Genomic DNA, 23504 nt, shown 5'->3' with positions numbered 1-23504 from the left:
AGATGTAGGGAATGGAAGAAAAACTGCGACCAGAAGGCATGTGAATATCAGGAACCAACCCTGTGTGGCATTGCTATAAGTCACCAATTTGCTCTCAGCCCAGGTCATCTTGGGCAGGGGCAGGTGCTCAGAAGGAGGCAGGTATTTTGAAGGGGAAAAAAATCTTGATCTAGGGGAACATTTTGATGCTCCTCTCACCATTATGCCTGATGGATTCTGAGGGTGGGAAGAAACGCAAACACGTGACATTTAAAGTTACTTCCCCATCCTTCCAAGACAGTACCCATGATTCTCCAGGAGAGTCAAGTGACCCTTTCTGTCCCCAGTCCACTCAAGTCCTGCTAGGGATTTACCCCAGCATTGAGCAGATTTCCCCTGCTGTTAACATTCCCAAATTGCTCTCTCTCTCTCTCTCGCATTCGACCTTTCTTTATTTCAGTTTTAACTAGGACTCATCTTATTTATTTTTTAAAATTTATTTTGCAATTAAACCATGTGCTGTTTGCCACAAATTTCAATTCCTTGCAGTCAAGTGCATCTTCTCTTTTTTAGCATCCTCGGTGCACACATGTGCGTTCACGGAATAGCGCAAAAGACAAAATCGGAAACCATCCACCCTACAACCTTAATATGATCAGAAATGATTATCACCCCAAATTCTTTCAGGAGCAATGTTTTCATGATGTGCACTTATGCTTAGAACATCACAGTTATATTAATGTTATATTTTTTGCTTAGAACAAACTCTATGCTGGGGATCATTAGGAAAGGAGTTGATAATAAAACTGCAAGGATTGTCATGCCCTTATATAAAGCCGTGGTGCGACCGCACTTGGAGTCCTGTGTTCAGTTCTGGTCGCCACATCTCAAAAAGGATATCAAAGAGATAGAAAAAGTGCAGAGAAGGGCAACGAGGGCGATTGAGGGACTGGAGCACCTTCCTTATGAGGAGAGGCTGCAGCGTTTGGGGCACTTTAGTTTGGAGAGGAGACGTCTGAGGGGGATATGATTGAAGTCTATAAAATTATGCATGGGGGAGAAAATGTTGACAGAGAGACATTTTTCTCTCTTTCTCACAATACTAGAACCAGGGGGCATTCATTGAAAATGCTGCGGGGAAGAATTAGGACTAATAAAAGGAAACACTTCTTCACGCAACGTGTGATTGGTGTTTGGAATATGCTGCCATAGGAGGTGGTGATGGCCACTAACCTGGATGGCTTTAAAAGGGGCTTGGACAGATTTATGGAGGAGAAGTCGATTTATGGCTACCAATCTTGATCCTCTTTGATCTGAGATTGCAAATGCCTTAGCAGACTAGGTACTTGGGAGCAACAGCCGCAGAAGGCCATTGCTCTCACCTCCTGCATGTGAGCGCCCAAAGGCACCCGGTGGGCCACTGCGAGAACAGAGAGCTGGACTAGATGGACTCTGGTCTGATCCAGCTGGCTTGTTCTTATGTTCTTATGTTCATTTTTGCTGTGCATTATTATTGCATATGAGAGGGAAAGAGGCATGGTATAGCTTGATCAGGTTAGACTTTGGAAGCTAAGAAGGACTGATACTTGAAAGGAAGACCACGAAAGAAAACTCTGCAGAGGAGGAAGAAGAAGAGCTTGGATTTATACCCCACCTTTCTCTCCTGTAAGGAGAGTCAAAGTGCCTTACAAGCTCCTTTCCCTTCCTCTCCCCTCAACAGACACCTTGTGAAGTAGGTGGGGCTGAGAGAGTTCCAAAGAACTGTGACTAGCCCAAGGCCACCCAGCAGGAATGTAGGAGGGCGGAAGCACATCCGGTTCACCAGATAAGCCTCTGCCACTCAGGTGGAGGAAAGGGGAATCGAACTCGGTTCTCCGGATTAGAATCCACCTGCTCTTAACCACTACACCCCGCTGGCTCTTAACCACTACATGACGCTGGAAGGCAATGGCAAACCACAGCTACTTCTCCCTTGCGCTGAAAGCCCCTTGCTGGAGTCGTCATAAGTTAGCTGTGACTTGACGGCACTTTAAACGGCACATGAACGGAGAAGGTGGCTGTGAACAGAAGGAATTGCAAGCTGTGACAAAGTGCAACAGAAATTCAGAAACAGAATTCAGAAAGAAAAGAGGGCGCTGGAGAATTCCTAGTGGACCAGTTCCAGTTTGGAAATGATACCGGGCCATTCTGAGCATCCCCGTTTTGGGAGCATCCTCTGGTTTCCACATGTCCTCCCCCGCTTCCCTTTCCTTACCCTGAGCAGACTGAGTCTGGACAAATGTTTTGATGAGCAGGTCTGTGGCTTGTGTGTAAAGCGAGAGGGCATAGCGGAGCGATTGTAGATCAGGGCTCTTCTCGAGGAAGGTTTTCTTGAGCCCAACACCTCCAGCATGGAAATATTGCTGCAGGGGGGAAAAATGAGGGGCAAGGGAGAGAAGACGAGATCAAGGACAAAGCAAAGTTTTGCGAGTGTAATTTGCGAGTGCAATGAGGGATATCACGAATTTCACATTACAATTGTTTGGCAGGCACACGCGCCCCATTTAATATTCGTGATCAGACCGTGAGGTGCCTGAGGATACATCTGGGCTGCATTGAGCAACTTGAACAGCTGCCGAAAGGCCTGGAGATGCCTGCTGCTCAGAAGTCGACTCCCAGCTGATCGAGGGATCGGCTGGGAATTGGGTTCTGACCTTGCACGAATCCTTGATCTTCTGGAACACAGGAAAGTTTCAGAGGGAATCAGAGTGAACTCACAGCTGATTGGCCATCAGCTAGGAATAGGTTTCTGATCCACCTAGGAATAGGTTTCTGATCCACCTAGGAATAGGTTTCTGATCCACCTCAAAGGGCTACACCTTTGAGGGTCCATAACTTTGGACTCCCTGAACCAAATTTCACCAAACCTGGCTGGTATCATCAGGAGAGTTTCCTAAAGATATCCTGAATGTTTGGTGCTGCTAGCTTAACAATTGCACCTCTGACAGCAGGCGCCCTTCAAATTTCCCCAGATTCTTCTTTTAAATCCCACCCCCTTCGGCATGAATTTAAAGGGAGAATCTGAGGTCCCCAGTTCAAACATTGAAAATGATGCTGTTTCAGGGTGGGGGATAATCCACCCCAAAACAGCAACACTTTCAATGTTGCTTTAACTGGGGACCCCAGATTCTCCCTTTAAGGTGGATTTAAAAGGAGAATTTGGCCTCCCTAGTTTAAACACCATTGAAAGTGACGCGTTTGGGGGTGGATTCCAGCATCACAGCAGCCGCCCATTGGGGTGTGTGTGTGCAAAACTCAGATTTTGCACCGGGCTCCATTTTCCCTAGCTACACCTCTGCCCAGAGGGGAGGGCAGAAGGGACTTCCGGCTGCCGACTGGGAGCCTGGCTGGTGGGTGGGGCGGGCGGGGCGGGGCAGGGCAGGGGAGTCTGTGGCTCCCAATCGATCTATGGCTCCCAATCTTGATCCTCCTGGATGTCAGATTGCAAAGGCCTTAGCAGACCAGGTGCTCAGGAGCAGCAGCAGCAGAAGGCCCTTGCTTTCACATCCTGCATGTGAGCTCCCAGAGGCACCTGGTGGGCCACTGCGAGTAGCAGAGTGCTGGACTAGATGGACTCTGGTCTGATCCAGAGGCTAGTTATGTTCTTATGTCTGCCATCCCTGGCCTCAGAGAGTGGCTTTTATAAGCACTGAAGCTGGGGGCAGGGCTTGGGGAGACATGGCCACACCCCAGGGGTGGGCGGGGGCATTGCCCCACCCCCGAACACCTCCATTAAAAATCTATACTTACGTCCCTGTTACTACAGCACAGAATGATGGTTTTTGCAAAGGCTGCACTTAAAAAATTATTCTTTTATGGTCATAAACACTTGGGACTATTTTCTACAGCCGAAAAACACCTCACCCCCACCAACATCTGCACTTGGATCTTTCTGTGGCAGAAGGCACAGAGGTCTGTGAATTCCCAAGGGGGAGTTCCCAAGGTGTCCTAAGCCCGTGTCTAACCCTCCAGCCTCCTCGCATTGGTTCTTGATAAATCCCTGATTGGGGAAGCAGACCGGACAGATGTACACACAGCATGTACAAAATCCATCCACGGGAATCCTGAATTTAACATCAGGGAAAAGACAGAGGCACTCACCTTGATGGTGTCCAGGGCAAGCTCCACCACAGCACATTGCTTGGGGGTCAAACTCTTGGCCTCTTCTCGCACCATGTGGTCCTGGACGGAGAAAGACATTTGTGTGATGGAAGGTCCTTTTCTGCTCTGTCTTAAACCAACCCAACATCAGGGTTATGAGGAGAGGCCCGCCAGCTCCGGGGCTCAGCTAGGTGTCTTAGGGCGAGCCGTGCCGGTGCTCCAGTCTTAGGAGGAGGTAAAGGAATTTGGTTGGAGCCCCGTCAATTCCTCACTCAATTCGGGACAGAGCGGCAGACCAATTCCACACCTAGGGTTGCCGATTCTGGACTGGGGAATGCTGGGAGATTTGGAGGTGGAGCCTGGGGAAGGGGGAGCTTGGGAAGAAAGGGAACCTCAATAGGGTATACCGTATATATTTGTGTAAAAGTCGACCCGAGCATAAGTTGAGGCATCCAATTTAACCACAAAAAACTGGGGAAACTTATTTTTTTTTTTTTATAAATGCTTTATTAATTTCAACAACAGTTACAGAAAAGAAAAAGATAGTTAGAATTGTTAAAATAGGTAATTCAATTACAGTTTTACCAACAAAACATAATTACAGAATTTCTTCCTAGTCGTACAGAATTACCCGAATAGAAATTAAAAGAGAAAGAAGAAAAGAAAGGGGGGAAAAGGATCTATTATAAAGTTTGCCTTAATAAAGTATGAGTTTAAGAGAAAGTAAAGAGCAAAGATAGTGAGTTAAAAGATAGAGGTAGCAAGAGACACATTATTGTGTTTCCTGTCCTTTTTTGTCTAAACATTCTTATTTATAGGGCTTCATCTTCAACTTTGATTTCTATTTGCTAACATATATAAGCTAACCATTTGTGTATCAATAAGACCTTTTCAAGGTTATATTTATTGTCTATATTTGCTTGTTAGTTACCAACCGGACTTTATATATTCTCATTTATGTTATTATCATCATAACATATATAACCCTTTGTCAAAATTACTCTTAAAATTAATATAAGAAATTATATAATCGCTCTTCAATAATCAACTGGGAGAATGGTGACATTGTTTTCTTTGGCAATAAAGTCAGTCCATGGTTGCCAGTTTTTTTTCTGTATACTTCAGAAGGCAACTGTTTCACTTGGTGAGCTTGTTTTGTCCATTACATAGAGCTGTTGCACTCTTGATTTCCATTCGTCATTCATTGTTGGAGTGTTACTTAGTTTCCATTGCTTGGCAAAGACAAGTCGAGCTGCTATGATCAAATGATATATCAAATGTAATTAGCGCAAGCTTATCCGATTCCTGTTTCTATCATTACTGGAGTTCAGAAGGGTAGATTAATGGATGTTTTTACTAAATTGTTTGCCTATGATTTCTTCAATATGTTTGTGAGATTAATGCCCAGAATTTTTTGTTGTTTTCTTTACAGGTCCACCAGATGTGGTAAAAGGTGTCCTCTGTTTCTTGATGGCATTTCCAGCAATTGGGTGAGTTTTTCTTGTTTATTAATGAGATAGTAAGGGGGGTCAGATAGGTTCTATAGTACATTCTTAAGTTCTCTGCTCCCCATAGAGATCTGTATATTTGGTGTGAATCTATATATGTATTTATATAGAGTTCTCCCATTGTTCTAATGTGATTACTGTGTGTTGATATTCTGGGCCCATTTTACCATATTTGGTTTTACTTCTTCCATCTCGGTTTTCTGTTGCAGGAGACAATCATATATATTTTGCTTATAAAGTTTTTTGTTTTCCCTATTAGAGTTTTTTATCCAAGTTTATCAGACTAGTATTGATCCCCTAATGTTTCATATATCACTTTTCCAACTATCTGCTAGTTGCATATATGTGGAACCAATGGCAAGGTTGACCTTTTATCATTATTAAGTTTCTTGGTTTTAGTTGGATTTTCCAGCTTGATTTATTACTGTAATGTTTTATAAGTTAACCAATCTCTGTTCTCATTTCTGTCTTTTATTTGCAGGCTTTCTATTCTTGAGACCCATTGAGGAAGTTTTGGCATAAAATATCTTCCTATACTTTGTCCAGATTTTTAATAAAAGCGTTTCTAATAAAATGAGTTTTTTTGAAATTTTTGTCTCCTGCCTCGATTATGTGTAGGGGATTTAGGCCATAAATAGTTATGCCAGCCAAGGTTGTTATTATAGCTTTCCAGATTTTTTAACATTTCCCTATCTGTTAGATTTATCCATGTTTTCCTGCACCCATGAAAAGGGCAGCTGCATCATGGTAAAGGTGAAAGTCAGGCAATGCATAGCCTCCTCTATTTTTTGGCATGTCTATTAAATTTTTATATTTAATTCTAAGATTCCTGCCTCCCCATAAGAATTTCCCCACGTCTGTTTGCCATTGTTTAAATATTTTTTATTAGAACTTATTAATGGTAAATTCTGGAATAGAACATTAACTTAGGTAATATTGACATTTTGATTAATGAAATTCTTCCATAAAGCATTAGATTCATATTTCCCCATTTTTCTAATTTCTGCTTAATTTTTGGCCATATTGTTAGATAGTTATTTTTAATCAAATTGTTATTATTATTTCCTATCGTTATTCCCAGATATTTTATTGTTTTTTTTTTCTACTTTATAATGGGAGCGTTGTTCTAATTGTTTTAATTTCTTTGGGGTTCATATTGTTTGTTAGCATTTTAGTTTTACGATGGTAATTTTAAACCCCGAGACTTGTCCAAATTTTGTGATGGATTCTGTGAGGTGGTTAATAGTATTTAAAGGAATACAATGAGCATGCTATGTGTCATCTGCATAAGCATTTAATTTGTAGTTTATACCTTGATGCTTTACTCCTTTTATATTCTTGTTATTTATTATCTCTCTTAAAAGTGGTTCCAATGCTAGAATAAACAATAAGGGAGACAAGGGGCATCCCTTGTCTTGTTCCTCTTATAATTGGGAAGAATTCTGTCTGATCATTATTGATTTTTAATGAGTAGCTTCTTGGGTTTTATATATATTCAGTACTCCTTTTAAAAAGTTATCTGTGTGATTCCACATTTTTTCATTACAGTTACCATAAAATTCCAATTCCACCCGATCAAAAGCGCCTTCTCTGCATCCAGGCATATTAATGCTAATTGTTTTTTGAGGGGTTTGATTAGCTATTTCAATTATATTTAAAAGCTATGTATATGTTTTGAGATAATTGTCTTCCTGTGGTAAGAAAACCTGTCTGTTCTTTTGTGATATGGGTGTTTAGTATTTTCTTTAAGTCTGTTTGCTAAGATTAGAATTATATTTTGTAATCAACATTTAATAATGAAGTTGGTCTAAGAGTCGTTTTGGTTCAGGAGTGTCCTCTGTTTTGGGAATTAGAGAAATTTGAGCTTGTGTCCATGATTTGGGGGTGGTGGTTCCTAAAAAGACCCGTTAATTGGCCCCTCAGTAAGCCGGATCAAGAATGATATCTTTAGCGTTTTTATAGTATATAGCTGAGAAATGTGCGTCTAAGCCAGAATTATTATTTTTTAATTTTGTTATTATATGGCTTACTTCTTGTTTAGATATTTCCTTATTTAGTTCTTTGGCTTTGCTCTTGTGTTGTTGTAAAATAGGTTCTTATCTTTCAGATAGTTTTCTATATCCATTATTTGTATATTTTCTTTTTTTGTACTATAGAGAACTGTAGTATTGCTGTAGCGTGGTTCGAATTTGTGTTTGATTTGTTGTTAATATCTGGGTACCATTTTAGAGATTTGGTTATAATTTTCTTTTGTTGTTTGTTCCTAATCTTGTTAGCTAACCATTTTACCTGGCTTATTGCTGCAGGTATAATATGTCTGCTTCATATAAATTGCTTGTTTGGTGGCTTGCTCTGTAATTAACATATTTAGTTGGTCTTTTATTATTCTGATTTTTTTTTATTTTGTATTTTTTTTTGTTGCAGGCTCTGGCTGCTAGATATTTTTCTTGTTTTTCTAATTCTGTTTCTAATTGTTTCTTCTTTTTCTTTTTCCTTTGCTTATTCATTTTTATTTCCTTATTTGGTGGTATACCTCCTTGCAGCTGCTTTTATGTAAAGTCCCCAGAGAATTATACCACTTATTTGTTGCTCGAATTAGCATTTATTTCCCAATATTGTTTCAATTCATTTTTTGATTTCAAGAGCAGCATATTTTATTTTTTGAATATCCAATCTTTGATTTTCCATATGTTATTTTCTTTTTTTTGTCCTATTTTAATAAACCGGGTTGTGGTCAGGAACTGTTCTACATTTTATTTCAATTTTATTTGTTGTAATATATGTGATTTGAGTTGCCCAGATCATGTCGATCCTAGAGTGTGACTTATGTCTTGCTTTGAATAGAATGTATATTCAAAAGGAATTACCAGCTTGTCCTCTCCAAACATCCATTAATCCCAGATCTTTCATCATCTTAAAAAATATTTTGGGTAATTTATTCTCTTTCATCAGCTTAGCATTTTTTATTTTTCTGTTTTTCTATTTTTTTATCTCTACTAGGATCAACTATTCCGTTCAGATCTCCTAGTAATATCCAATTCTTGAGGTGTATTGTAATTAAATATTTGTATAGTTTTTTTTGATAAAATTGGGATTTTTTAATTGTTGGTGCATATATTCCCTGTCGATATCTATTAGTTATTCCATTCTATTTCCACAATTATAAATCTTGCTTCTTTGTCTATATGGACTACAAATTTGGTTTTAAATATTCCTGAATATATGATGCTACCCCCCCTTTTTTTTTTTTTCATTTCCCGCGTGGAATAGTTTTCCTAATTTAGGGTTTATCAGATATTTCTCGTCAGATTTTCCCAATGTGCGTCTCTTGGGAGACGAACAATCCCATATTTCCCAAGTCTAAGCTGATGGAAGAGGTTTTTTTCTTTTGTTGGGGTTGTTTAATCCATTTGTGTTCCAAAGTTATTATTTTAAAATCATATTGTATCAGTAATTCTAGAATATGAACAGAAATTTTAGTTCTTTAAATAAAATATCCAAATAGTAGGATTAGTGTATTAAAGAGCGAAACAAAAAAGGCAGTTAGCTTATTGTTCTTTACCATTAGAAACAAGTTTCAGGGGCTTATCTTGTTTTTGGATAGAAATTCCTGGGCTTTAGATTACGTTGTTTATATTGTAGTTTCTCTCTTCAAAAGAGAAGGAGAAGTCCTTCTGGCAGATTCCACCTGAATCGGATGTTGTTCATACGTGAAGAGTGTCTTGCCAGTCCCATATAATCTTTCCTCTTCCTTCGGTATTGCTGTAGGAATCTCCTTCAAGATTATTAGTGGATTGCCATCTATGCACAATTTAGATTTGGAGTGATTGTATAATATTTGATCTCGCATGAATTTTTTTCTTACAAATTTAATCCACAATGTCTCTCGGGGAGTTTTTTTTTTGTCTCTAGCAATTTTTGAGGTTGCCCGATACAGTCCTATCAATTTCTCTTTGCAGCTGTTTCCCTCTTCCATATTCCAAATCTGGCTTAGCATTGGCAATAGGCGTTCCAATAGATTTTCTTTTTCTAATACTGGCGGGCCTCTTATACGTGCAGAATGTTTCTTTTTGTCCGTAGTTCTAGCATTACCATGCACCATCCATCTGGTTTATGTGGTCCTTCAAGGTTTCCAATTTATCCTCTACTTGCGTTGATATGCTCTGCATTCTCATTTAAGTGTTGATTTAATCTGCTTCAAAGTATCGTCTATTTTTTTAGGAGAATTGGGTCATTTCCTTCTTTATCTCGGTCATCTCTTGTCTCAGCAGACCCAAATGTTCTTTAATTTAGTTTTGTGAGTTCATCATTATTTCCATCATTTGTCCCAATTTGGGGTCATATTCTGCTGGTTTTTTCAGGTGTTGCAGTGCTTTGGTTCTAATACCTTGATGCTCTTATTATCGGCTGCTGCAGCTTTCCTAGTCGTCATTATTTTCCCTTTTAAAAGTCTGTGGGTTTTGTATATTTGGCGTCGTTTAATTTCTCCTCCTTCTGTTCACCAACTCACTTCGTTGTTCTCACTTTCCGCTGTATTGTTAATTTGGTTCCGGTATTTATCCTCCGTCAGTATTATAATCCGGCTTATTTATTAATGCGTATGCGTTTCGTTTGTTTTTCTTTTCCCCGTTTATGCCCTTTAGCTGAATGGCTGGTTTGGGGATACTTCGGGCGCGAAGTTGAGGTGAATTCTGGGGAAGCAGTCTTAGAGAGCTTTCTTAAAGGGACCGTGGTATTCTCCTGCTTTCTAACAGCGTCCCACCGATTTCTTTCTTTCTATTCTGTACACCTCAATTCCCCAAGCCTCCACAACAAAGAGTCTACATTCACTCACCAGTTAAAGTCTCTTCCGCCTTGGGCAGAATGTCATCAACCCGGCAGCTTGGATGTCTTTTTCTATAGGATCGCGGCACTGGTGGCGAGACCGCAGCGATCGAGCGCTGCCTTTCGCTCTCTCTCTTTCAGTTATCGCACCACTGCCATGCGAAGCTCCAGCGCTTGAAGGTATTTATTCGTTTATTTCTTTTTTTGGTTAGCTTTTGTGTGAAGTATGAAGAAGATTCTCTACAAACCGCTTTTGTAGTTTCTTGCCCGTTTCTCATCGATTTTGCAAGTGTCTCTGTGCGTGTTAGAAGCGGTTTGCCATGGCGCTGCTTACTTCCGCTATGCGGTCCGTCTTTTGTCGGTGAAATGACTGTCGAAGGAGCCAGGTGCTTCCGAAAGAGTTTCCCTTCCGTCTGAAGCAAGATCTCCTCTCTCTTCTGAGAGCCAGATTGCACCCCTCCTACAGGCTGAAGGTGCGGAGATTAGACAGGATTCACCAGAGCAATCTCTGGACACAACTAGCAGACGCCATGATCATACCGGAAGCTGGGGAAACTTATTGACTCGTGTATAAGTCGAGGGTGGGAAATGCAGCAGCTCCATCGATTAAAGCCACTGCACCTCGCAACCTTAATTGCGAGCTCGACCACACCTCTTTTTAGCCCCGCCCCGCCCCTTCACTCACTCACTCTTTTCTTTCCCCGCAGGCTCCGAGGCTTGGCTTCAGGGAAGCTGCTGCTCGGGCAGCCTGTCTCTATGACTTTCTTAAAAGGGCAATGCTCCAAAGATTGCTTAAGTTTTTGGCCTGCAGGGGGCGCAGCTTAAGCAATCTTTGGAGCATTGCCGTTTTAAGAAATTCATAGAGACAGGCTGCCCGAGCAGCAGCTTCCCTGAGCCTCAGAGCCTGTGGGGAAAAGAAAGGGTGAGAGTGAGTGAGTGAGGGAAACAAGGCACTGCATGAGTAAGTGCTGCAGCTGGGGGCTGACCGAGGTGGGGAAGGGGTGTGGGACCCTCAGTCGCATATAAGTTGAGGGGGCATTTTCAGCCTAAAAAAGGGGCTGAAAAACTCGACTTATACACAAGTATATACGGTAATTAAGGTTGTCAACTCTAGACTAGGAGATTTTTAGAGATTTGAGGGTGGAGCCTGGGGAGGGGAGTGTTTGGGGAGTTACCTCAGTGGTAACTCCCAACTCTGGGTTGGAAATGCTTAGTGATTTGGGGGTGGAATGTGGGGAGGAGATGGATGTTTGCCTAAGGGAACGGCTTCTCTGCTTTTCACAATGGCTTTGCAGTTATATTGCAGATGCATGGTGCATTTTTAGAAGAATTAACCGTTTCATGAGTGTTTTTATTCATATGACACTGAGAAATTTGCATATTTGGGGGGAGGGCAGGGGGGTGGGGTTCAGTGCAAGAAAACAATAAACGTTCTGGGCACGGTGGACTGAATCTGTAAAAGCAAAGCTGGAACCTGGGAAGCGGGGGGGCGTGAATTTTCAGATTGAAACAGCAACAATGAGAAATCTGTAATCGCCTTCTTTGCCACGGGGCCCTTTCTCCCCCCCCAGCCCCCCATGCCAGAGATACGGAAACCAGCCTCTCTCCCATTGGGGGTGTCCCCCTCCCCCACGTTACCCCCCCATGTAAGGAATCTGGCTCAGTTCTGACAAATATTGGACACAGTAATAAATGAATATTTGCAGACGCAGTGATCTCTCAACAGCAGCAAGGGTAAATCTAAGGCTCAAATCCCAACACAGCAAGCGTATAGAAACGTCACCCCTTCCAGCCAACTCCACGAGGCACAATACGTTCAGGGGAATGTAACAGTTCAAACAGTTCAAAAGAAATCAGTTCTCAAGCCGAAGCAGGGTTGCTGGCCAAAAACGATTAAGAATACAGTGGCAGAAAACCCGAAGGTCGGACACCACAGAAACTCACGTCTTGACACCCCGCTCCGAAAATGTGGCCGTCCTCCTCTTACCTTGAGCTTCGACAGCTGGCCCAGTTCCTTGGCTGCGTTGAAAATCATCTGCGTGCCCTACAGCGCAGAAGAAGAACCAAACGAAAAGAAGGAGGAAAGAGGAAAATAAAAGAAAGTAAGAGGGAAAAGATTTTTCTTTCCAGGAGGTTACAGTGAGTTTTTGAATCAGGGATAATCCCTCTCCTTTGATGGTAACCAACCCCAGCGGCTGGCCAGCAAGGGACTCTTTCGAACGTGCTGTTTCCCCTCCGTAGGTGTACACTGCCATGTGTACACTGCCATAGCTCACTGAAGCTTCTCAACAGGCAGCTGAGGGAAACAGGCCTTTGGGGGGTTGGCAGAGATACCCACTGTGCCCAAATGAACCTGCGCCGGAGCAACTCTTTTGGCCTGTCCTCTGCCCACCTGTGAGGGGCCCGCTAAGAGACGTGTCACCTCAAAGGCAAGCTGTGTGTAACCCCCTCTGCTCACTGCCAGGATAGCACGGGGACTCGTGCCGGGTCAAGAACTTGGCATCAGTACCAATCTGTGTTTACAAAATGGGGGGGGGTGATGATGAAGATGGAGAAAGGCCGGGGGTTGCTTGTAGGTATCTCTGCTGGGTGCGGGGATCAGAGTCTAACGCACAAAGAGATGCACTGCCTTCGCATGCTAGGACATTGAGGGTCGGGGGGGGGGGAAGGGGGGGTTGGTTTCCTCCCTGTGACTTTCCCCGAGGCGAAGAGGGTGGGGGCACTCTCTATGTCTCTCCCCCCCATGGCCCCACCCACAATGATTTTGTCAGTCACACAACTGCGGGTAGAAAGGTGGGAACCTGGGTAAAGACACAGACAGAGATCTAGAAAGAGTTAGATTCGGGTAAAGAGACAAGAGAGAAGACTATTTTTGAAAATGTACATCTTAAAAGCCTCTTCCCCTTGTAAGCAAACGCCCAGCCTTCCTTAGCCTTCTCTCATCCTCCTTAAACTTTAAACTATATATATATATATTAAAAAGAGTAAACATATTCTGGAGGAAAAAGCAATCACGGGCCCTGATCCTGTCTTTATTAAATTACATTTTTAAATTTAATTTACAACATTTATATCCTAAGCCTGCCCATCCAATCATGTCCCCCCACCTCCAAAGTTTCCAAATATATTAATATTCAGTCTTATAATGTCAGAGGTTCTAATTTTTGGCCGTTTCATCGTCACTGTTCAAGCACTGGAGTATGTGAGAAGTTTATTTCCCATCAACCACTTCTTACTGCTGTTTTCCCCACATTAGAGGAAATAATTTTGAGACAACAAACCACACTTTCCAACTGGTTTGACACCCCCCCCCCCTTTTAAAAACGTGATGCAGTGCTGTTTGGGACCATTATAAAGGAACCACGCAGATTCATTTCACAGAGATATGGGATTCCGTGCGTCCCCGTCCGCCTGGCCCTTCTGCCTTGGTCCTCCCATGAGAATTCAGGACTTGCAACCTTTCAGCTGTGCCATCAAGGACAAAAGCAGAGCCCTGCAGGGTAGGCTAACCAGCTCCGGGTTGGGAAATATCTGGAGATTTTGGGAGTGAAGCTCGAAGAGGGCGGGGTTTGGGGTGAGGAGGGACTTCAGTAGGGTACAATACCATAGAGTCCACCTTCCAGAGCGGCCATTTTCTCCAAGTGAACTGATCTCTGTCTCCTGGGGAATCGATCATAACCCCAGGAGATCTCCAGCCCCCGCCTGGAGGTTGGCCACCCTACTGCAGGCCCAGACCAAAGCTCCACCTACTTTATTATTCTGCTTTCCATAGTTATCAGTCAAAGACCCCTGGGAAATCCTCGCAGGTAGTCACACGTTAGCTCATTCTTACAAGCCCTGACCTCATGTTGTACTCTTAGGAATATGGTCTCCACACATGGAAGCTCAAATTTTGCCAAAATTTCTAACCCCGTCTTCTTTTTTTTTAAAGATAGGTGTCATCACCACCTCTTCTGGCAATGGATTCCATAAACAGCTTTAACCTGAATCTACTGCTACTACCGTGTTTCCCCGAATATAAGACAGTGTCTTATATTAATTTTTGCTCCCAAAGATGCCCTATGTCTTATTTTCAGGGGATGTCTTACATTTCTGAGTTCTGTTCGTCGGGCATGCTTCCAAACAAAAACTTTGCTACGTCTTACTTTCGGGGGATGCCTTCTATTTCGCACTTCAGCAAAACCTCTACCACGTCTTATTTTCAGGGGATGTCTTATATTCGGGGAAACAGGGTAGTTGAGATGATCCCGAATCCCTCTCAAATCCCAACAGAAAATAATTTCCCTCTGAACCCTTTGCTTCCCCTCGGAGTGTCAACTCAACAGATGACAACATCCAAGTGACGGCTGAGCAAACCAGGATTTCAGGCCATCGCCTGGGGGATTTTGTGGTACTCAGAGGCCCACGCCTGTCCACATGGGGAGTTCACACATCGAGTGGCTAGTCTTCAAGGTCGAGTCGAATAGGTGAAAAGGACTTTCATGGTATAAGGTTTTCCCTGAAAATTTTTGATGGGTCTCTAAGGAATCTAAATGGACTCGAGTCTAAACGAGTCCCCTTGAATGTATGAACAATCCCTTTATATTTGCTAATAACAATTCCACTTCTTTTCCCCCTCATACCTGCCAACAGAGTTCAGCTTCAGAATTGAGTAGAACTATACCCTTTTCCACCAAAAGAACGCACGAGATGAGTGAATTAATCTGCCATATCTTCCTGTATCTTCTTTATGATGGAAGCTTCGCTGGGGTACTAGTGCCTGCCACCCCCTTCCTCTGTCCAACAATCTTATTTAAGTGTCAAAATCATTATTCCCTGCACTATTAAATGTAGTACTGTGAAAAAAGAGCATTTATTTTGTCCCAGACAGCTATTAGCAAGACTTAACTTTTTCTATTGTTGTGCCCGCTGCAGCATGGAGCTTACGAAATGGGCAACGTACACCATCCAGGGAAATATAAATGCTCTTTTTTCAAAGTACTATGTTTAATAGTGCAGGGAATAATGATTTTGATGAAGGCGGTGCTTAAATAAGATTGTTAGACACTAACAGAAAATCTGCACTGCTTTAAAATGCAGAAACACAGCGCTGCGACTTCTGATCACAGGGATCAGAAAGCAAAAATGCCGCCATCAATAAAAGCCAATGACAATATGATCTGCCTTATTCGAATGAAACACAACAAGACTGCAAGTTCGGTGACCTTGTCAGGGCTCGGTTGTAAGGGGGTGAAAAAATTCAGGAGAATTGGATTTAGTTATATTGAATGTGAAAATTCTGGAATTTTCCAGAATACCGAATTTTCAGAAATTCGGAACCCGAATTTTCCAGAATACCCATACTGGTTTGTACTTTTTTTTTTCTCGGGAATCCTGAAAAATTCACTGCCATCTGTGCATTCTTTCCTTGGCCCATGTTTTTTGGCTTTGCATGCTTTGTAGTAAACTAGGCATCCCCTGTATCACCTGTCCCATGAAAAAAAGTTACAACTATTATCTTGTTGTGAGCAGAAGACCAGGGGGCTCCTTCGCTATCTGTTGCTGATATTGGGGCAGTCTCGGTTCCAGAGGCTGCTTCTGGGAAGTTGAGAGGGGAGATTTGTTAGGGGATATGTGGGTCTGCAAATGCCCATTTCTTTAGAACCGGCTTTAACAAATATGGCGCTTTGATACCTCATCAAAAACCGCTTCTGATTGATACTTCAGAGTCTGCTTATTGTCTTAAGGTTCCGAGACCTAACAGCTGGGTACTCATTTTAGCAACCTTGGAAGGATGGAAGGTGGAGTCTACCTTCGACTACCTTGAAACTGACTTCCATTAGGATTGAACTCAGATTGTGAGCAGAGCTTTGACTGCAGTAGCGCAGCTTACCACTCTGCACCGTGGGGCTCCTTAGGCAAGGATGACTCTTCCATATTTTTCCAGACCTGGTGGAAAACCTCCCCTCTCTCCTGACTCCCTCTACATCTTGCTCCAATCCCCCCTTAACAGATTTTGGTATTTTTGGGTCGGGATGTCACTGAATCCCACTGGAATAAGGGCTACAGACCTATTTTGTTGTTACGAAAAAAATGTTTTTTGCTCTCTTTGAAATGGTTTGTGAACCCCATATTTATCGAATTATGGCCGGTAACATGCAATAGATTTCCCTGCTCTTGTTTGATACGTGATTAATTTTTGGTTTTCTCAGCGTTCAAGGTTACTAATCGGTCCTTGGAGCCTCATTCAGTCCCAGCTCTTGGGCCCCTTCTGCACACGCAAAATAATGCGTTTTCAAACCACTTTCACAACTGTTTGCAAGTGGATTTTGCCATTCTGCACAGCTTCAAAGAGCACTGAAAGCAGTTTGAAAGTGCATTATTCTGCATGTGCGGAATGAGCCTTAGTGTCAGATTTTGGGCATGAGTCCTGCATGGAGCATTGGCAACTACTGCAAGGAATTCCACCAGTTCTAGCTGCAGCTCTGAAACAGTCAGGCCCCTTCCGCACATGCAGAATAATGCGCTTTCAATCCACTTTCAATGCACTTTTGCAGCTGTGTGGAATAGCAAAATCCCCTTTCAAACAATTGTGAAAGTGCATTATTCTGCATGTGCGGAAAGGGAGTCAAGAGTTATCCTTGCTATTGTATACCCTTGACCGAAGAATGGTACACTCCTTCTATCTGGGATGGTCGTCCTTTTCCACCGAGTGTGCAGCTTCGGGAAGGACGCACATGGAGCAGTGAGGGAGGTAGGGGATACCAGGAGGTAGGGGAGGTAGGGGATACCAGGGGAGGGGAGGTAGTAGGAGGGAGGTAGGGGATACCAGGAGGTAGGGGAGGTAGCCAGATCAGCCGAATCAAACTGGTGATCAATGGAGTGACAGATGTCACAGCCAGATTGCCCTTGCATCCAGGGAGTCAGAGTTGGACCAACAGCAACCCCATTGGTGGGGAGGAGTCACTGCAGCACAGACGTATTACCAGGTTGCTGCTCCAGTCAAGGGGAGAAAGTTGCAGCTATCCATCTAGTCCAGGGGTCTGCAACCTGTGGCTCTCCAAATGTTCATGGACTACAATTCCCATCAGCCCCTTCCAGCATGGACAAGTGGCAGGGCTGATGGGAATAGCAGTCCATGAACATCTGGAGAGCCACAGTTTGCAGACCCCTGATCTAGTCTAAAAGCAGACAGAGGGCCTTTCCCCACTTACCTTAAGCCCCGTGCTACTCTCCTCAAGTAGCGCGGGGTCCCGGGGCACTCCCCATGACAGGGGCGGCGACAGCGCAGCTGCCCCGAAGCTGCTGCTGTCACGCCCCCTCAGCCTGCGGCATCCCTGGCGCTGGAGAAAACGGCGCCTTTTGATGACCCTGCGCAGAGCGTGGGGTCGTGGGGACGCCTGGGCGTGTGCCAGGATGCTGCGCACTGAGAGCAGCATGCAGCATGGGGGGGATCAGGGTGAGTGGGGAAACGCCCAAAGAGGAGAAGCCCGTTGGCAGCTGCCCCTTGGGAGAGGAGCCTCATGGGTGTGGGGGCACTCATGCCTTCTTGTCCTATGGGTGCTCTACCATTCTGTGGGTCAGCAATAAGGATGGGAATATTCTACTCTTCTTTAATTCAGGTGGAAAAATGTATGTTTTGAAAATTAATTGGGGAATCGGATCCTGAATTATATGCTGCAGTTTTTTGCTCTTTTGGTTCATTTGTGCCTGCACACCCTAGAATACACCAACCTGCTGTGAGCAAAGGGGTGGAGGAATTCCAAAACCCAGGGAGGAATATCAGTGAGAATTGCTTTGTAACTATCAACCGGATGCCCAGAAACTTTTGCCCGCCAGCTTCTGAGCACAAAACTCCTCCCCAAAAACAAGAATTGTAGTAGCCATCAACCCCGTAACGCTTTCCGCTCGTTCCTGCATCTTTTTTTCTGCTACCCAACACCCCATCCCTGACCTTCCAATTCAGATTTCAACACCCCCCCGTCAGGCCCCCCCCCACCATCCCCACTGCATGCAAACAGGCAGACAAGCAAGCTGAGAATCAGATGGGGATTTTGTTTTTGAAAAGGGGAACAGAGATCAACAGACAAAAAAAAATACTCAGTACAGGGTTTAAGAGAGCAGCCGGGTCCAGGCGACACGGCCTGGAGAAAGGGGGGAAAGACACGGCAGACATACGGACTGGAAGATCACAGGCAAAATGGACAGAGGAACTCTATGGACAAAGGGCAAAGAAAGGAGAGAACTAAGCAGGCTAAGAATGAAACGCAGTCTCCTTACTTCCGTGTGACTGGGAATTTTCACCCTGCTCTGTGAAAAGAACAGGAAGGTTTATATACCGTTAAAGCATCCAACACAACAGCGCACACAATATACACAAAAGGCAGTCTCCCTCCCCAATATCAGATCCCACCCGCGGCCTGGCGATTTCCCCGAATGGTCGCTGCAGGATTGGTCTGCCTCGTGAATGGAAATAGGCTTACTTGCCCCTTTCTCCTCTCCCCCCCCCCAAAAAAAACACCTGAGAGTTTTGGTTGAACGTCCATCAACCTGCCCAAATCTGGCACCCATTTGTCATGGTTCCCACCCAAAGAATCCTGGGAGTCTGGCTAAGCTGCCACGCACGCCGGTGCACCTCCTGCTAGACTGCTTCCAGTTCTGCGCGCTACTGCTGAGGAGCGGAGGAGGGGCGTAACTAAGGCAAAAATCACGTGGCAAAATCACCAATTAGCAACCCCCTCTCGGCACACACAAGTAATTAGTAACCTACTCTCGGGAACCTGTGAGAACCTGCTGGATCCCACCTCTGTCTATACACCATAAACATAACAGATATTGCAGCCTTCCAACTACCCTAGGCACCTTAGACTGACTGACTGACTGACCTAAAAAGGGGGATTATTGGGTAATAACAGGAAGACTGCTTCTAGGGAAATTAATTAAAGGGACAGGGTCTGACTAAAATTCCCTCCCTTAGAAGACTATACAAAGAACTAAACCCATCGTAATTATTGGGATAATTGATGCTTAATGAGACACGAATAAAAGCTTCTCTGGGGCTCCTTCTGCACATGCAGAATCATGCACTTTCAAACTGCTTTCAGTGCTCTTTGAAGCTGTGCGGAATGGCAAAATCCACTTGCAAACAGCTGTGAAAGTGGTTTGGAAACGCATTATTTTGCGTGTGCGGAAGGGGCCTTGGGGAATAACAGAACCTGCTTCCTGGGATAAGGGCATGACGACCAAAAGGATTTAAAATGCAGATCCTCTCTTCACACCATGAAAATTCAGGTTCGAAGAACTATCTCATTTTAGAGAACTAACCATCTCATTTTAGAGAACTAACCATCTCATTCCCAGAGCTCCCTGCCTGGGAACCACGACTGTTAAAATTAACAGCGTGCAAACTCCTCGTTTTCCTCCCTCCCCATCCCAAGTCAATTTGCTAGCAATGAAATCCCCCCCTTTCTTTTTCAAGTTTCTCGAGGTGTATCACAAAATGAGGTTGCAGAATACTGTGATAAGAGTAGACTGTACTTCTATGGGTGGCGGGGATCTTAATGCTCCCTCTGATACGAAAACTAGTTCTCTGCAAACAGAAAGCTAGCGCTTATCAGGCAGAAGAAGTCTTTGTCCAGCCTACTCCTGCTGTCCGTGTTTTTCTTCTTGCGGGGCATTTTAATCTGGGAGAGAGCAATAAAAATGGCGCCCTCCCCCCTGAAGTCTGAAGTGGTACTTTCCATACAACCACCATAGCAGGCCTCAGCTCTTTTAATTTGGGGGAAGGAGGAGGAAACTCCCTAAACTAGTTCTGGCAACATTTGAGTGACACCTCTAGCTAAATGCTTTAAAATTTGTAATGAAGATATATCCAAATGCTGTAGGAATCAACCGGGACAGGAGACTGTACGAAGATCATAGGGGGAGATCTCTTGACTGTCCTATTGGTCAAAGAAGCTTGTTTGGTGGGCATACCAGAGAAGACCTTTTCAGTGCTAGCCCTACAGTTATGTGTGCCTTGTCCCGTTACTCTCAGTCTTTAGGAGGCAGCTAAAGATAGTGGGGTGCTGTGTGGTTTTTGGGCTGTATGGCCGTGTTCTAGCAACATTCTCTCCTGACGTTTCGCCTCCATCTGTGGCTGGCATCTTCAGAGGATCTGATGAAGATGCCAGCCACAGATGCAGATCCTCTGAAGATGCCAGCCACAGATGCAGGCGAAACATCAGGAGAGAATGCTGCTAGAACACGGCCATACAGCCTGGAAACCACACAGCACCCCAGTGATTCCGGCCATGAAAGCCTTCGACAATACAGCTGAAGGTAGTTTTATTCATGACAGCATTTGATTAGATCAGGAGTGTCCATCTCTGGCATTCCAGATATTCATGGACTACAATTCCCATCCCATTTGCTGAATATGCCAATCGGCCATGCCAGCAGGGGCTGATGGGAATTGTAATCTATGAACATCTGGAGCTCCAGAGTTGGGCACCTCTGGGTTAGATGTTCTGTCTACCAGCAGTTTTAAATGATTGATTGTAATTGGTGGTTATTATGTATTTTATTTATTGTTTACATTGTAAGCCATCTTGAGTTCTTATAAGGTAGAAAAGTGACTTGAGTTCTTATAAGGTAGAAAAGTGCCTTCGACAATACAGCTGAAGATAGTTTTATTCATGACAGCATTTGGTTAGATCAGGAGTGTCCATCTCTGGCGTTCCAGATATTCATGGACTATAATTCCCATCAGCCCCTGCTGGCCAATCGGCCATGCCAGCAGGGGCTGATGGGAATTGTAATCTATGAACATCTGGAGTGCCAGAGTTGGGCACCTCCGGGTTAGATGTTCTGTCTACCAGCAGTTTTAAATGATTGATTGTAATTGGTGGTTATTATGTATTTTATTATTGTTTACATTGTAAGCCACCTTGAGTTCCCATAAGGTAGAAAAGTGACTGGGGTCCATTCCTCACAACCCAAATAAAACGTTGCATGGCAGGGAATCAAACGTGTCCTCCATGGAGTTCTGCTGCGTTTTTAGCCCAAAACATTTTATTTCCAGCCTCAAAATGTTTTCTTTATTCCTGTTCCCTAGTGATTCTTTTCCCAAAAAAGTTTTGAAGACGTTTTCACTTGCTGTGCGATCTTTTAAACATGTTTCCCACACCTCCTGGACTTCCTTGTTGGTGCCATTTTCTGGGCTCATGCCGACCATCTCACACTGTATTTGTGTGAGGCTTTTAAAAAGTTTTAGGAGGTCGTGTCTCCGTGGTTTCAAACACACAACCCGTAGACAATCGCAGCACGAGGCTTTAAAGTTTTGTAGCATCAGATCCCCTGGTATTGATAATTACCACGACATAGGAGATTATGTGTCTGTAACTCAGGGGAAGTGGACTCTGTACTACATATTTTATTGCATTGTGAACTCCATAAAGGGGAAAGGGAGGCTTTAATTCATCCATTGTTTATTCAGTACAGAAATTTAACTATAGTTAATTCCGATTCAGCTCTTGTGAGAATTTTACTGGAAGACCGAGTTTCTTTTATAGCTCAGCAGGTAGCTAAATTTTGTATGCTGGCACATAATAAGCGAAGAATCATGTTAGGATCAAGAGCCAGACCACATGAAGGTGACCGTAATAATGCTACAAGCTGATGATATTTTTTGTGTATAGACTTATACCATGGATTTCTGTACAAATTCAATTTTTCTTTTGTTTATTGTTCTTCCTGTTTCTTGTTCTTCTCTACTCTTTTTTGCTGGCCTAATGGCCGTAATAAAACTGACTGACTAAGTATTATAAGTACTGAATTATGTTTTTTTAAAAAACAGGTTTCCAGACCTATTGAAGGAATGCCGAGGTCAGGTTTTGCTAGTAGCCGACTAGTTGGGTAATTGCGTGTATTTAGAGCAGAGACTCAGCATTTATGTTCACGGTACTGAAGCATTGCCATGACACTCAAAGTTATTCGTGAAGAGTGAGGACTCAGTATTTATGTTTATATTTATGATACTTAAGAGATTTTGATGAAATTTATGAGACTTGAGAAATTTTGCTGAATATGCATTTTTGCAATATGGAGTTGGTATTTACATTCTGGTTGTAAATTATACAGTTTCCACTGTGAGTCGTGTGGGTGCAACTTCTCTGTCCTGCATGCTGTGTGTACCCCCCTTCTTTTTGTATAACTTTGCTGGGTGCGCCTGGAGGTTGGCAACCATATTTCCAGCCAAACACTACTATTCCCACCCATGCCTAAGAGGGCACTGAGACCTCCTATGCAATGGATATGTAAACAGGCTTAAGGAACTACAAAAGATTTGAAGATAACAATTCTGAAAAAAAAAACCCTGAGGTCTTTTCGTTGGAAATCATGGGAGAGGAAATTATGGGATTACTAACTGTGTCCCCTACGCAGCCCTATGTTTGGAACTTGGGCAAAGTTCCTTGGAAATTAAAGCCTGGCTTAGAGCTTTTAGATTTTGGCTGCGTCTTCATTATCTTCCATCTGAACATTCCCTTGTTTCCTTAATACTCCCAGACACACAGGCTAACCCCTGTTTTTCTCTGATTGAAAATAAAATTGTATCTATCGGTTTGTCTCTTGAATCACTCTACTCTCTTTCCTGCTCAGAAGCATACAAACTACTCAAAGACGGACTCTTAGATTGGGAATTTGCAGAACTGTATCTAGCAGCTAAAAGAACTTGCTCTCCCACACAATTTTTAATTCCATTTGAGCAGGGTCGCATGGCCCACTACTTATATTTTCTAACTAACCCCTGCTCAAGGAGAGCCTTCACAATTGCTAGGTTCAATGTTATGCCATCTGCCTTACTACATGGCAGGTTTAATAACCTGGAAAAATCTAAAAGGTTGTGTAGCTGTAATTCTAAGGTAGTTGAAACATTGGCTCACCAGCTATTACATTGCACTAAATTTGCTAAAATTAGATCTAAATACGTCAATCTACACCCTCTCTTCCAATCTGAGTTAACAGATTTGATTAGATTATTTCTCTTGTTGAATAACTCTGATTCTGTTTTTTGTGAAGAGGTTGCAAGCTTTG

At 43.3% G+C, this 23504-nt stretch overlaps 1 protein-coding gene across 1 annotated transcript in view; it reads right to left on the bottom strand.

Annotated features, from left to right (window-relative positions):
* LOC125433265 (protein unc-13 homolog A-like) overlaps nt 1-23504 on the bottom strand; it is a 126853-nt gene that overhangs the window by 17858 nt on the left and 85491 nt on the right. The window contains exons 22-25 of the mRNA XM_048497766.1: nt 18711-18740; nt 12439-12495; nt 4120-4200; nt 2234-2381 (exon numbers count right to left, since the gene is read on the bottom strand). Of these exons, the coding sequence (XP_048353723.1) occupies nt 2234-2381; nt 4120-4200; nt 12439-12495; nt 18711-18740 (316 nt within the window). The remainder of the gene's footprint in view (nt 1-2233; nt 2382-4119; nt 4201-12438; nt 12496-18710; nt 18741-23504) is intronic.

The sequence above is a fragment of the Sphaerodactylus townsendi genome, linkage group LG05, assembly GCF_021028975.2.
Source record: "Sphaerodactylus townsendi isolate TG3544 linkage group LG05, MPM_Stown_v2.3, whole genome shotgun sequence".
In the NCBI taxonomy this organism is placed as follows: Eukaryota; Metazoa; Chordata; class Lepidosauria; order Squamata; family Sphaerodactylidae; genus Sphaerodactylus; species Sphaerodactylus townsendi.
The sequence above is the reverse complement of the archived record's forward strand: the minus strand, read 5'-3'. Positions and strand labels throughout refer to the sequence as shown.